The 15,591-nt window shown below is 54.6% G+C and overlaps 1 protein-coding gene across 2 annotated transcripts in view; it reads right to left on the bottom strand.

Annotated features, from left to right (window-relative positions):
* Positions 1-15,591, bottom strand: part of idh3b (isocitrate dehydrogenase (NAD(+)) 3 non-catalytic subunit beta) — a 65,972-nt gene that overhangs the window by 39,308 nt on the left and 11,073 nt on the right. For both annotated transcript variants that reach the window (XM_072497803.1, XM_072497802.1), the window contains exon 5: positions 10,240-10,300. In XM_072497803.1, coding sequence (XP_072353904.1) covers positions 10,240-10,300 — 61 coding nt within the window. The remainder of the gene's footprint in view (positions 1-10,239; positions 10,301-15,591) is intronic.

Genomic DNA, 15,591 nt, shown 5'->3' with positions numbered 1-15,591 from the left:
GGCTGCAGGCGTAATGCCAGGGTATTGCCCTCTGGCTGCAGGCGTAATGCCAGGGTATTGCCCTCTGGCTGCAGGCGTATTGCCAGGGTACTGCCCTCTGGCTGCAGGCGTATTGCCAGGGTACTGCCCTCTGGCTGCAGGCGTATTGCCAGGGTACTGCCCTCTGACTGCAGGCGTATTGCCAGGGTATTGCCCTCTGGCTGCAGGCGTATTGCCAGTGTACTGCCCTCTGACTACAGGCCTATTGCCAGGGTACTGCCCTCTGGCTGCAGGCATAATGCCAGGGTACTGCCCTCTGGCTGCAGGCGTATTGCCAGTGTACTGCCCTCTGACTGCAGGCGTAATGCCAGGGTATTGTCCTCTGGATGTAGGCGTATTGCCAGGGTATTGTCCTCTGGCTGCAGGCGTATTGCCAGGGTACTACCCTCTGGCTGCAGGCGTATTGCCAGCGTATTGCCCTCTGGCTGCAGGCGTATTGCCAGGGTACTACCCTCTGGCTGCAGGCGTATTGCCAGGGTACTGTCCACTGACTGCAGGCGTAATGCCAGGGTATTGCCCTCTGGATGTAGGCGTATTGCCAGGGTATTACCCTCTGGCTGCAGGCGTATTGCCAGCGTATTGCCCTCTGGCTGCAGGCGTATTGCCAGGGTACTGCCCTCTGACTGCAGGCGTAATGCCAGGGTACTGCCCTCTGACTGCAGGCGTATTGCCAGGGTACTGCCCTCTGACTGCAGGCGTATTGCCAGGGTACTGCCCTCTGACTGCAGGCGTAATGCCAGGGTACTGCCCTCTGACTGCAGGCGTATTGCCAGGGTACTGCCCTCTGTCTGCAGGCGTATTGCCAGGGTATTGCCCTCTGACTGCAGGCGTATTGCCAGGGTATTGCCCTCTGACTGCAGGCGTATTGCCAGGGTACTGCCCTCTGTCTGCAGGCGTATTGCCAGGGTATTGCACTCTGGCTGCAGGCTTATTGCCAGGGTACTGCCCTCTGGCTGCAGGCGTAATGCCAGGGTATTGCCCTCTGGCTGCAGGCGTATTGCCAGTGTACTGCCCTCTGACTGCAGGTGTATTGCCAGGGTACTGCCCTCTGGCTGCAGGCGTAATGCCAGAGTATTGCCCTCTGACTGCAGGCGTATTGACAGGGTACTGCCCTCTGGCTGCAGGCGTGTTGCCAGGGTACTGCCCTCTGGCTGCAGGCGTATTGCCAGGGTACTGCCCTCTGACTGCAGGCGTATTGCCAGGGTACTGCCCTCTGACTGCAGGCGTATTGCCAGGGTACTGCCCTCTGGCTGCAGGCGTATTGCCAGGGTACTGTCCTCTGACTGCAGGCGTATTGCCAGGGTATTGCCCTCTGGCTGCAGGCGTATTGCCAGTGTACTGCCCTCTGACTGCAGGCCTATTGCCAGGGTACTGCCCTCTGGCTGCAGGCGTATTGCCAGGGTATTGCCCTCTGGCTGCAGGCGTATTGCCAGTGTACTGCCCTCTGACTGCAGGCGTATTGCCAGGGTACTGCCCTCTGGCTGCAGGCGTAATGCCAGGGTACTGCCCTCTGGCTGCAGGCGTATTGCCAGGGTACTGCCCTCTGGCTGCAGGCGTATTGCCAGGGTACTGTCCACTGACTGCAGGCGTAATGCCAGGGTATTGCCCTCTGGATGTAGGCGTATTGCCAGGGTACTACCCTCTGGCTGCAGGCGTATTGCCAGCGTATTGCCCTCTGGCTGCAGGCGTATTGCCAGGGTACTGCCCTCTGACTGCAGGCGTAATGCCAGGGTACTGCCCTCTGACTGCAGGCGTATTGCCAGGGTACTGCCCTCTGACTGCAGGCGTATTGCCAGGGTACTGTCCTCTGACTGCAGGCGTATTGCCAGGGTATTGCCCTCTGGCTGCAGGCGTATTGCCAGGGTACTGCCCTCTGTCTGCAGGCGTATTGCCAGGGTATTGCACTCTGGCTGCAGGCGTATTGCCAGGGTATTGCCCTCTGACTGCAGGCGTATTGACAGGGTACTGCCCTCTGGCTGCAGGCGTATTGCCAGGGTATTGCCCTCTGGCTGCAGGCGTATTGACAGGGTACTGCCCTCTGGCTGCAGGCGTAATGCCAGGGTACTGCTCTCTGACTGCAGGTGTATTGCCAGGGTACTGTCCTCTGACTGCAGGCGTATTGCCAGGGTACTGTCCTCTGACTGCAGGCGTATTGCCAGGGTACTGCCCTCTGACTGCAGGCGTATTGCCAGGGTATTGCCCTCTGGCTGCAGGCATATTGCCAGGGTATTGCCCTCTGACTGCAGGCGTATTGCCAGGGTATTGCCCTCTGACTGCAGGCGTATTGCCAGGGTATTGCCCTCTGGCTGCAGGCATATTGCCAGGGTATTGCCCTCTGACTGCAGGCGTATTGCCAGGGTATTGCCCTCTGGCTGCAGGCATATTGCCAGGGTACTGTCCTCTGGCAGCAGGCATATTGCCAGGGTATTGCCCTCTGACTGCAGGCGTATTGCCAGGGTATTGCCCTCTGACTGCAGGCATATTGCCAGGGTATTGCCCTCTGACTGCAGGCGTATTGCCAGGGTATTGCCCTCTGGCTGCAGGCATATTGCCAGGGTATTGCCCTCTGACTGCAGGCGTATTGCCAGGGTATTGCCCTCTGACTGCAGGCGTATTGACAGGGTACTGCCCTCTGGCTGCAGGCGTGTTGCCAGGGTATTGCCCTCTGGCTGCAGGCGTATTGCCAGGGTATTGCCCTTGGCTGCAGGCGTAATGCCAGGGTATTGCCCTCTGGCTGCAGGCGTATTGCCAGGGTACTGTCTCTGGCTGCAGGCATATTGCCAGGGTATTGCCCTCTGACTGCAGGCGTATTGCCAGGGTATTGCCCTCTGACTGCAGGCGTATTGCCAGGGTATTGCCCTCTGGCTGCAGGCGTATTGCCAGGGTATTGCCCTCTGACTGCAGGCATATTGCCAGGGTATTGCCCTCTGGCTGCAGGCGTATTGCCAGGGTATTGCCCTTGGCTGCAGGCGTATTGCCAGGGTATTGCCCTTGGCTGCAGGCGTATTGCCAGGGTACTGCCCTCTGGCTGCAGGCGTAATGCCAGGGTACTGCCCTCTGACTGCAGGCGTATTGCCAGGGTATTGCCCTCTGGCTGCAGGCGTAATTCCAGGGTACTGTCTCTGACTGCAGGCGTATTGCCAGGGTACTGCCCTCTGACTGCAGGCGTATTGCCAGGGTACTGTCTCTGACTGCAGGCGTATTGCCAGGGTACTGCCCTCTGACTGCAGGCGTATTGCCAGGGTACTGCCCTCTGACTGCAGGCGTATTGCCAGGGTATTGCCCTCTGGCTGCAGGCGTAATTCCAGGGTACTGCCCTCGGGCTGCAGGCGTATTGCCAGGGTATTGCCCTCTGACTGCAGGCCTATTGCCAGGGTACTGCCCTCTGACTGCAGGCGTATTGCCAGGGTACTGCCCTCTGACTGCAGGCATAATGCCAGGGTACTGCCCTCTGGCTGCAGGCCTAATGCCAGGGTACTGCCCACTGGCTGCAGGCATAATGCCAGGGTACTGCCCACTGGCTGCAGGCATAATGCCAGGGTACTGCCCTCTGGCTGCAGGCGTATTGCCAGGGTACTGCCCTCTGGCTGCAGGCGTAATGCCAGGGTACTGCCCTCTGGCTGCAGGCGTATTGCCAGGGTACTGCCCTCTGACTGCAGACGTATTGCCAGCGTATTGCCCTCTGACTGCAGGCGTATTGCCAGGTTACTGCCCTCTGGCTGCAGGCGTATTGCCAGGGTACTGCCCTCTGGCTGCAGGCGTATTGCCAGGGTACTGCCCTCTGGCTGCAGGCGTATTGCCAGGGTACTGCCCTCTGACTGCAGGCGTATTGCCAGGGTATTGCCCTCTGGCTGCAGGCGTATTGCCAGTGTACTGCCCTCTGACTACAGGCCTATTGCCAGGGTACTGCCCTCTGGCTGCAGGCATAATGCCAGGGTACTGCCCTCTGGCTGCAGGCGTATTGCCAGTGTACTGCCCTCTGACTGCAGGCGTAATGCCAGGGTATTGTCCTCTGGATGTAGGCGTATTGCCAGGGTATTGTCCTCTGGCTGCAGGCGTATTGCCAGGGTACTACCCTCTGGCTGCAGGCGTATTGCCAGCGTATTGCCCTCTGGCTGCAGGCGTATTGCCAGGGTACTACCCTCTGGCTGCAGGCGTATTGCCAGGGTACTGTCCACTGACTGCAGGCGTAATGCCAGGGTATTGCCCTCTGGATGTAGGCGTATTGCCAGGGTATTACCCTCTGGCTGCAGGCGTATTGCCAGCGTATTGCCCTCTGGCTGCAGGCGTATTGCCAGGGTACTGCCCTCTGACTGCAGGCGTAATGCCAGGGTACTGCCCTCTGACTGCAGGCGTATTGCCAGGGTACTGCCCTCTGACTGCAGGCGTATTGCCAGGGTACTGCCCTCTGACTGCAGGCGTAATGCCAGGGTACTGCCCTCTGACTGCAGGCGTATTGCCAGGGTACTGCCCTCTGTCTGCAGGCGTATTGCCAGGGTATTGCCCTCTGACTGCAGGCGTATTGCCAGGGTATTGCCCTCTGACTGCAGGCGTATTGCCAGGGTACTGCCCTCTGTCTGCAGGCGTATTGCCAGGGTATTGCACTCTGGCTGCAGGCTTATTGCCAGGGTACTGCCCTCTGGCTGCAGGCGTAATGCCAGGGTATTGCCCTCTGGCTGCAGGCGTATTGCCAGTGTACTGCCCTCTGACTGCAGGCGTATTGCCAGGGTACTGCCCTCTGGCTGCAGGCGTAATGCCAGAGTATTGCCCTCTGACTGCAGGCGTATTGACAGGGTACTGCCCTCTGGCTGCAGGCGTGTTGCCAGGGTACTGCCCTCTGGCTGCAGGCGTATTGCCAGGGTACTGCCCTCTGACTGCAGGCGTATTGCCAGGGTACTGCCCTCTGACTGCAGGCGTATTGCCAGGGTACTGCCCTCTGGCTGCAGGCGTATTGCCAGGGTACTGTCCTCTGACTGCAGGCGTATTGCCAGGGTATTGCCCTCTGGCTGCAGGCGTATTGCCAGTGTACTGCCCTCTGACTGCAGGCCTATTGCCAGGGTACTGCCCTCTGGCTGCAGGCGTATTGCCAGGTTACTGCCCTCTGGCTGCAGGCATAATGCCAGTGTACTGCCCTCTGACTGCAGGCGTATTGCCAGGGTACTGCCCTCTGGCTGCAGGCGTAATGCCAGGGTACTGCCCTCTGGCTGCAGGCGTATTGCCAGGGTACTGCCCTCTGGCTGCAGGCGTATTGCCAGGGTACTGTCCACTGACTGCAGGCGTAATGCCAGGGTATTGCCCTCTGGATGTAGGCGTATTGCCAGGGTACTACCCTCTGGCTGCAGGCGTATTGCCAGCGTATTGCCCTCTGGCTGCAGGCGTATTGCCAGGGTACTGCCCTCTGACTGCAGGCGTAATGCCAGGGTACTGCCCTCTGACTGCAGGCGTATTGCCAGGGTACTGCCCTCTGACTGCAGGCGTATTGCCAGGGTACTGTCCTCTGACTGCAGGCGTATTGCCAGGGTACTGCCCTCTGACTGCAGGCGTATTGCCAGGGTACTGTCTCTGACTGCAGGCGTATTGCCAGGGTACTGCCCTCTGACTGCAGGCGTATTGCCAGGGTACTGCCCTCTGACTGCAGGCGTATTGCCAGGGTATTGCCCTCTGGCTGCAGGCGTAATTCCAGGGTACTGCCCTCGGGCTGCAGGCGTATTGCCAGGGTATTGCCCTCTGACTGCAGGCCTATTGCCAGGGTACTGCCCTCTGACTGCAGGCGTATTGCCAGGGTACTGCCCTCTGACTGCAGGCATAATGCCAGGGTACTGCCCTCTGGCTGCAGGCCTAATGCCAGGGTACTGCCCACTGGCTGCAGGCATAATGCCAGGGTACTGCCCACTGGCTGCAGGCATAATGCCAGGGTACTGCCCTCTGGCTGCAGGCGTATTGCCAGGGTACTGCCCTCTGGCTGCAGGCGTAATGCCAGGGTACTGCCCTCTGGCTGCAGGCGTATTGCCAGGGTACTGCCCTCTGACTGCAGACGTATTGCCAGCGTATTGCCCTCTGACTGCAGGCGTATTGCCAGGTTACTGCCCTCTGGCTGCAGGGATATTGACAGGGTACTGCCCTCTGGCTGCAGGGGTATTGCCAGGGTACTGCCCTCTGGCTGCAGGCGTATTGTCAGGGTACTGTCCTCTGACTGCAGGCGTGTTGCCAGGGTATTGCCCTCTGGCTGCAGGCGTATTGCCAGGGTATTGCCCTCTGGCTGCAGGCGTAATGCCAGGGTACTGCCCTCTGGCTGCAGGCGTAATGCCAGGGTACTGCCCTCTGGCTTCAGGCGTATTGCCAGGGTACTGCCCTCTGGCTGCAGGCGTATTGCCAGGGTACTGCCCTCTGGCTGCAGGCGTATTGCCAGGGTACTGTCCTCTGGCTGCAGGCGTATTGCCAGGGTACAGCCCTCTGGCTGCAGGCGTAATGCCAGGGTACTGCCCTCCGGCTGCAGGCGTATTGCCAGGGTACTGTCCTCTGGCTGCAGGCGTATTGCCAGGGTACTGCCCTCTGACGGCAGGCGTATTGCCAGGGTACTGCCCTCGGGCTGCAGGCGTATTGCCAGGGTACTGCCCTCCGGCAGCAGGCGTAATGCCAGGGTACTGCCCTCTGGCTGCAGGCGTATTGCCAGGGTACTGACCTCTGGCTGCAGGCGTATTGCCAGGGTATTGCCCTCTGGCTGCAGGCGTATTGCCAGGGTACTGCCCCCTGGCTGCAGGCGTATTGCCAGGGTACTGCCCTCTGGCTGCAGGCGTATTGCCAGGGTACTGCCCTCTGGCTGCAGGCGTATTGCCAGGGTACTGCCCTCTGGCTGCAGGCGTATTGCCAGGGTACTGCCCTCTGGCTGCAGGCGTATTGCCAGGGTACTGCCCTCTGGCTGCAGGCGTATTGCCAGGGTATTGCCTGCTGACTGCAGGCGTATTGCCAGGGTATTGCCATCTGGCTGCAGGCGTATTGCCAGGGTATTGCCCTCCGGCTGCAGGCGTAATGCCAGGGTACTGCCCTCCGGCTGCAGGCGTATTGCCAGGGTACTGCCCTCCGGCTGCAGGCGTAATGCCAGGGTACTGCCCTCCGACTGCAGGCGTATTGCCAGGGTACTGCCCTCTGACTGCAGGCGTATTGCCAGGGTATTGCCCTCTGGCTGCAGGCGTATTGCCAGGGTATTGCCCTCTGACTGCAGGCGTATTGCCAGGGTACTGCCCTCTGACTGCAGTCGTATTGCCAGGGTACTGCCCTCTGGCTGCAGGCGTATTGCCAGGGTACTGCCCTCTGGCTGCAGGCGTATTGCCAGGGTACTGCCCTCTGGCTGCAGGCGTATTGCCAGGGTACTGCCCTCTGGCTGCAGGCGTATTGCCAGGGTACTGCCCTCTGGCTGCAGGCGTATTGCCAGGGTACTGTCCTCTGGCTGCAGGCGTATTGCCAGGGTACTGCCCTCTGGCTGCAGGCGTATTGCCAGGGTACTGCCCTCTGGCTGCAGGCGTATTGCCAGGGTACTGTCCTCTGGCTGCAGGCGTATTGCCAGGGTACTGCCCTCTGGCTGCAGGCGTATTGCCAGGGTACTGCCCTCTGGCTGCAGGCGTATTGCCAGGGTACTGCCCTCTGACTGCAGGCGTAATGTCAGGGTACTGCCCTCTGGCTGCAGGCGTATTGCCAGTGTACTGCCCTCTGACGGCAGGCGTATTGCCAGGGTACTGCCCTTGGGCTGCAGGCGTATTGCCAGGGTACTGCCCTCTCACTGCAGGCGTATTGCCAGGGTACTGCCCTCTGACTGCAGGCGTATTGCCAGGGTACTGTCCTCTGGCTGCAGGCCTATTGCCAGGGTACTGCCCTCTGGCTGCAGGCGTATTGCCAGGGTACTGCCCTCTGGCTGCAGGCGTATTGCCAGGGTACTGCCCTCTGGCTGCAGGCGTATTGCCAGGGTACTGCCCTCTGGCTGCAGGCGTATTGCCAGGGTACTGCTGTCTGACGGCAGGCGTATTGCCAGGGTACTGCCCTCTGGCTGCAGGCGTATTGCCAGGGTACTGCCCTCTGGCTGCAGGCGTATTGCCAGGGTACTGCTGTCTGACGGCAGGCGTATTGCCAGGGTACTGCCCTCTGGCTGCAGACGTATTGCCAGGGTACTGCCGTCTGACGGCAGGCGTATTGCCAGGGTACTGCCCTCTGGCTGCAGGCGTATTGCCAGGGTATTGCCCTCTGACTGCAGGCGTATTGCCAGGGTATTGCCCTCTGACTGCAGGCGTATTGCCAGGGTACTGCCCTCTGACTGCAGGCGTATTGCCAGGGTACTGTCCTCTGGCTGCAGGCGTATTGCCAGGGTACTGCCCTCTGACTGCAGGCGTATTGCCAGGGTACTACCCTCTGGCTGCAGGCGTATTGCCAGGGTATTGCCCTCTGGCTGCAGGCGTATTGCCAGGGTATTGCCCTCTGACTGCAGGCGTATTGCCAGGGTACTGCCCTCTGGCTGCAGGCGTATTGCCAGGGTATTGCCCTCTGGCTGCAGGCGTATTGCCAGGGTACTGCCCTCTGGCTGCAGGCGTATTGCCAGGGTATTGCCCTCTGACTGCAGGCGTATTGCCAGGGTACTGCCCTCTGGCTGCAGGCGTATTGCCAGGGTATTGCCCTCTGGCTGCAGGCGTATTGCCAGGGTATTGCCCTCTGGCTGCAGGCGTATTGCCAGGGTACTGCCCTCTGGCTGCAGGCGTATTGCCAGGATACTGGAGGACAGTTCACATCGTGCCGTTGTTTAAAAAGGGAGAAAGGGTCAGACCGAGTAATTATAGGCCAATCAGCTCAACCTCAATGACAGGGAAGTTGTTAGATACATTCGGAGGATAAATCACAGAACGACACAGATTCATCAAAGACAGTCGGCTCAGATTTGTTAAGGGAGCGTTCTCAGAGTCAGAGATTTTACTGCGTGGATTTTCTAACCCACTATGTCCGCACTGGCCATCAAGCGCCTATTTACTCTCATCCAGCTAACTGAACTGATAACTCTTTCTCGGTCAGCACAGAACATAGAACAATACAGCGCAGTACAGGCCCTTCAGCCCACAATGTTGCACCGAAACAAAAGCCATCTAACCTACACTATGCCATTATCATCCGTATGTTTATCCAATAAACTTTTAAATGCCCTCAATGTTGGCGAGTTCACTACTGTAGCAGGTAGGGCATTCCACGGCCTCACTACTCTTTGCGTAAAGAACCTACCTCTGACCTCTGTCCTATATCTATTACCCCTCAGTTTAAAGCTATGTCCCCTCGTACCAGCCATTTCCATCCGCGGGAGAAGGCTCTCACTGTCCACCCTATCCAACCCCCTGATCATTTTGTATGCCTCTATTAAGTCTCCTCTTAACCTTCTTCTCTCCAACGAAAACAACCTCAAGTCATTCAGCCTTTCCTCATAAGATTTTCCATCCATACCAGGCAACATCCTGGTAAATCTCCTCTGCACCCGCTCCAAAGCCTCCACGTCCTTCCTATAATGCGGTGACCAGAACTGTACGCAATACTCCAAATGCGGCCGTACCAGAGTTCTGTACAGCTGCAACATGACCTCCCGACTCCGGAACTCAATCCCTCTACCAATAAAGGCCAACACTCCATAGGCCTTCTTCACAACCCTATCAACCTGGGTGGCAACTTTCAGGGATCTATGTACATGGACACCTAGATCCCTCTGCTCATCCACACTTTCAAGAACTTTTCCATTAGCCGAATATTCCGCATTCCTGTTATTCCTTCCAAAGGTGAATCACCTCACACTTCTCTACATTAAACTCCATTTGCCACCTCTCAGCCCAGCTCTGCAGCTTATCTATATCCCTCTGTAACCTGCTACATCCTTCCACACTATCGACAACACCACCGACTTTAGTATCGTCTGCAAATTTACTCACCCACCCTTCTGCGCCTTCCTCTAGGTCAGAGGAAGAGGAGTAGAATGGTCTTCAGCGACGTATATTTTCTATGGGTCAATGTTTCTACCACTCCACCTCCTATCCTGACTCACTCACCCCCTCCCCACACCTTCTCTGTCAGATCTTTCAAACAAGGAAACAACCGAGGTGACCTTGGATTCGGAGAACCTCAATTCCCGATCCCAAACGCCTTCCCTCCCTCATCCTGGTGGGACAGCGGCTCAGTCCTTACCTCAGCTTCATCTCATAGGACGACAGCTCGCCCTTATAGTCCATCGGAGTGTAAATCTTCCCTGTGAACGCAATGAGATAAGATCTGGAATTAGGAGGGTAAAGTGGCACAAAGTCCAGCATGAGGGAATTTTAAGGATTGATCGCTTTCCAAAATGTAATTAAAAGTTTGTATTTAATTGGAAATTGTTGACTGGGGTTTACTGGCCCGTCCCGCTGGTCGGGCTGAAGGTGACCCCCTCGCTGCGGGTTTCCCAGCAAGCAGTGCAAATGGACATTAACCTCAGTGGTCTGGAAGATCTTACTGACGCTCGATGTCGACCTGCCCCTGCTGTCAGAGGGGTCTGGAAAATCCCGGACGCAGCGGCAATCAGCCTCAGTCAGCGATAAACAAACTGCCTGCTAATGGCAGCTGCGTAGTCAGTTCATTATGTAGCCAGTTAGAAATGGTTCCCCCGGGGTGGCATGGTGGCATAGCGGTTAGCACTGCTGCCTCGCGGCGCCAAGGACCCGGGTTCATTGTCTGTGTGGAGTTTGCACATTCTCCCCATGTCTGTGTCGGTCTCACCCTCATAACTCAAAAGACGTGGTTAGGTGGATTGGCCACACTAAATTGCCCCTTTTAAATAACAATGTTAACAATAACGAACAACAAGGCCTAATTCAGGTCTCTGGAAAATCGGCAAGTTTAAATACAGGGGGTTTACCTGAGAGACAAAGTAATAAGCATTTGTGCTGGACAGAGTGCTGTTAGACACAATACTTTACTCGGGGAATTCAGCCCACTGAAGGAAGGTGTGCTGATCTAATTGTGCATGAGACGCGGCGGGATCCCGAGAGGGAGCAAGAGACAGCGAGATCGGAGAGGTGAAGTCCAGAGGCATTCAATTTGTGTCGTACAAGTACCAGGCAGTGACCATCTCCAGCAAAAGAGGAAATGAAAATCGCTTATTGTCACAGGTAGGCTTCAAATGAAGTTACTGTGAAAAGCCCCTAGTCGCCACATTCCGGCGCCCGTTTGGGGAGGCTGGTACGGAATTGAACCATCGCCTCTTGACATCATTGCCATCACCGAATCCCCCACTATCAACGGTGGCAGGGTTACTATTGGCCAGAAACTGAATTGGAACAGGGGAAGTGAAAATAAAAAGAAAAGCAAGGAGAGAGCATGAAGAGAGACTGGCAGCTAACATAAAAGTGACATAAAAATATCCCGAGGTCTTCTACAACCATGTAAACAATAGGGATAAAAAGGAAACTTGCGTGTGGAGACAGCAGAAAGAGTGGAGGTGATGAATGAGTACTTTGCAGGGCAGCACATTGGCGCAGTGGTTAGCACTGCTGCCTCACGGCACCGGGGTCCCAGGTTCAATCCCGGCCCTGGGTCACTGTCCGTGTGGAGTTTGCACAATCTCCCGCACGACCCAAAGACGTGCAGAGTAGGTGGATTGGCCACGCTAAATTGCCCCGCAATTGGATACTCTAAATCTATTTTTAAAAACTAATTGGGAGTTTTATTGAAGAGGCAACAGAAAAGGTTGATAAGAACAATGCAGTTGATGTGATGTACATGGATTTTAAAAAGATATTTGATGCAGAGCCACACAACAGACTTCAGCAAAATTAATGTGTTGTCCCAGTCTACAGACAGTTAATGTGATGTCCCCAGTCTACAGACAGTCAATGTGTTGTCCCAGTCTACAGACAGTCAGTGTGTTGTCCCCAGTCTACAGACAGTTACTGAGTTGCCCCAGTCTACAGACAGTCAATGTGTTGTCCCAGTCTACAGACAGTTAATGTGTTGTCCCCAGTCTACAGACAGTCAATGTGTTGTCCCAGTCTACAGTCAGTTAATGGGTTGTCCCAGTCTACAGTCAGTTAATGTGTTGTCCCCAGTCTACAGACAGTCAATGTGTTGTTCCAGTCTACAGACAGTTAATGTGTTGTCCCAGTCTACAGACAGTCAATGTGTTGTCCCAGTCTACAGACAGTCAATGTGTTGTCCCAGTCTACAGTCAGTTAATGTGTTGTCCAAGTCTACAGTCAGTTAATGTGTTGTCCCAGTCTACAGTCAGTCAGTGTGTTGTCCCAGTCTACAGTCAGTTAATGGGTTGTCCCAGTCTACAGTCAGTGTGTTGTCCCAGTCTACAGTCAGTTAATGTGTTGTCCCAGTCTACAGTCAGTTAATGTGTTGTCCCAGTCTACAGACAGTCAGTGTGTTGTCCCCAGTCTACAGACAGTTACTGAGTTGCCCCAGTCTACAGACAGTCAATGAGTTGTCCCAGTCTACAGACAGTCAATGTGTTGTCCCAGTCTACAGTCAGTCAAGGTGTTGTCCCAGTCTACAGACAGTTAATGGGTTGTCCCAGTCTACAGTCAGTGTGTTGTCCCAGTCTACAGTCAGTTAATGTGTTGTCCCAGTCTACAGACAGTCAGTGTGTTGTCCCCAGTCTACAGACAGTTACTGAGTTGCCCCAGTCTACAGACAGTCAATGAGTTGTCCCAGTCTACAGACAGTCAATGTGTTGTCCCAGTCTACAGTCAGTCAAGGTGTTGTCCCAGTCTACAGACAGTTAATGGGTTGTCCCAGTCTACAGTCAGTGTGTTGTCCCAGTCTACAGTCAGTTAATGTGTTGTCCCAGTCTACAGTCAGTTAATGGGTTGTCCCAGTCTACAGTCAGTTAATGGGTTGTCCCAGTCTACAGTCAGTTAATGGGTTGTCTCAGTCTACAGTCAGTTAATGGGTTGTCCCAGTCTACAGTCAGTTAATGGGTTGTCCCAGTCTACAGTCAGTGTGTTGTCCCAGTCTACAGTCAGTGTGTTGTCCCAGTCTACAGTCAGTTAATGTGTTGTCCCAGTCTACAGTCAGTTAATGGGTTGTCCCAGTCTACAGTCAGTTAATGTGTTGTCCCAGTCTACAGTCAGTTAATGGGTTGTCCCAGTCTACAGTCAGTTAATGGGTTGTCCCAGTCTACAGTCAGTTAATGGGTTGTCCCAGTCTACAGTCAGTTAATGGGTTGTCCCAGTCTACAGTCAGTATGTTGTCCCAGTCTACAATCAGTTAATGTGTTGTCCCAGTCTACAGACAGTCAATGTGTTGTCCCAGTCTACAGTCAGTTAATGGGCTGTCCCAGTCTACAGTCAGTGTGTTGTCCCAGTCTACAGACAGTGAATGTGTTGTCCCCAGTCTACAGTCAGTTAATGTGTTGTCCCAGTCCACAGACAGTTAATGTGTTGTTCCCAGTCTACAGTCAGTTAATGGGTTGTCCCAGTCTACAGACAGTCAATGTGTTGTCCCCAGTCTACAGTCAGTCAATTTGTCGTCCCCAGTCTACAGACAGTTAATGTGTTGTCCCAGTCTACAGGCAGTAAATGTGTTGTCCCAGTCTACAGTCAGTTAATGTGTTGTCCCAGTCTACAGTCAGTTAATGTGTTGTCCCCAGTCTACAGTCAGTTAATGTGTTGTCCCCAGTCTACAGACAGTTAATGTGTTGTCCCAGTCTAGTCAGTTAATGTGTTGCCCCAGTCTACAGTCAGTCAGTGTGTTGTCCCAGTCTGCAGACAGTCAATGTGTTGTCCCAGTCTACAGACAGTTAATGTGTTGTCCCCAGTCTACAGTCAGTCAATGTGTTGTCCCAGTCTACAGTCAGTCAATGTGTTGTCCCAGTCTACAGTACAGTTAATGTGTTGCCCCAGTCTACAGTACAGTTAATGTGTTGCCCCAGTCTACAGTCAGTCAGTGTGTTGTCCCAGTCTACAGACAGTTAATGTGTTGTTCCAGTCTACAGACAGTCAATGTGTTGTCCCAGTCTACAGTCAGTCAGTGTGTTGTCCCCAGTCTACAGACAGTTAATGTGTTGTCTACAGTCAGTCAGTGTGTTGTCCCCAGTCTACAGTCAGTTAATGTGTTGTCCCCAGTCTACAGTCAGTCAGTGTGTTGTCCCAGTCTACAGTCAGTTAATGTGTTGTCCCAGTCTACAGACAGTTAATGTGTTGTCCCCAGTCTACAGTCAGTCAGTGTGTTGTCCCCAGTCTACAGTCAGTCAGTGTGTTGTCCCAGTCTACAGACAGTTAATGTGTTGTTCCAGTCTACAGACAGTTAATGTGTTGTCCCAGTCTACAGTCAGTTAATGGGTTGTCCCAGTCTACAGTCAGTCAGTGTGTTGTCCCAGTCTACAGTCAGTCAGTGTGTTGTCCCAGTCTACAGTCAGTCAGTGTGTTGTCCCCAGTCTACAGTCAGTCAATGTGTTGTCCCAGTCTACTGTCAGTCAGTGTGTTGTCCCAGTCTACAGTCAGTCAATGTGTTGTCCCAGTCTACAGTCAGTCAGTGTGTTGTCCCAGTCTACAGTCAGTTAATGTGTTGTCCCAGTCTAATCAGTCAATGTGTTGTCCCAGTCTACAGTCAGTTAATGTGTTGTCCCCAGTCTACAGTCAGTCAGTGTGTTGTCCCAGTCTACAGTCAGTTAATGTGTTGTCCCCAGTCTACAGTCAGTCAGTGTGTTGTCCCACTCTACAGTCAGTCAGTGTGTTGTCCCAGTCTACAGTCAGTCAGTGTGTTGTCCCAGTCTACAGTCAGTCAGTGTGTTGTCCCAGTCTACAGTCAGTCAATGTGTTGTCCCAGTCTAGTCAGTCAGTGTGTTGTCCCAGTCTACAGTCAGTCAGTATGTTGTCCCAGTCTACAGTCAGTCAGTGTGTTGTTCCCAGTCTACAGTCAGTCAGTGTGTTGTTCCCAGTCTGCAGTCAGTCAATGTGTTGTTCCAGTCTACAGTCAGTCAATGTGTTGTTCCCAGTCTAGTCAGTCAGTCAATGTGTTGTCCCAGTCTACAGTCAGTCAGTGTGTTGTCCCAGTCTACAGTCAGTCAATGTGTTGTCCCAGTCTAGTCAGTCAGTGTGTTGTCCCAGTCTACAATCAGTCAGTGTGTTGTCCCAGTCTACAGTCAGTCTGTGTTGTCCCAGTCTACAGTCAGTCAGTGTGCTGTCCCAGTCTACAGTCAGTCAGTGTGTTGTCCCAGTCTACAGTCAGTCAGTATGTTGTCCCAGTCTACAGTCAGTCAGTGTGTTGTTCCCAGTCTACAGTCAGTCAGTGTGTTGTTCCCAGTCTACAGTCAGTCAATGTGTTGTCCCAGTCTACAGTCAGTCAATGTGTTGTCCCAGTCTACAGTCAGTCAATGTGTTGTCCCAGTCTACAATTGAGTACATAATTATTTTTTTTTAAATAACAGAAACCTATTGTTGTGACTGGGGTAGAATTGGGGCTTTCTTCCTTGTCCTGTGCCATACTCCATAAAATCAAAGCAATCCACCACGGTCTGGTGACCCTCGGTTAATCAAGGGCACGACCCGGGGACAGAGA

Source organism: Scyliorhinus torazame, chromosome 3, assembly GCF_047496885.1.
Source record: "Scyliorhinus torazame isolate Kashiwa2021f chromosome 3, sScyTor2.1, whole genome shotgun sequence".
NCBI classification, from domain to species: domain Eukaryota; kingdom Metazoa; phylum Chordata; class Chondrichthyes; order Carcharhiniformes; family Scyliorhinidae; genus Scyliorhinus; species Scyliorhinus torazame.
This window is presented reverse-complemented; position numbering and strand designations above follow the sequence as displayed.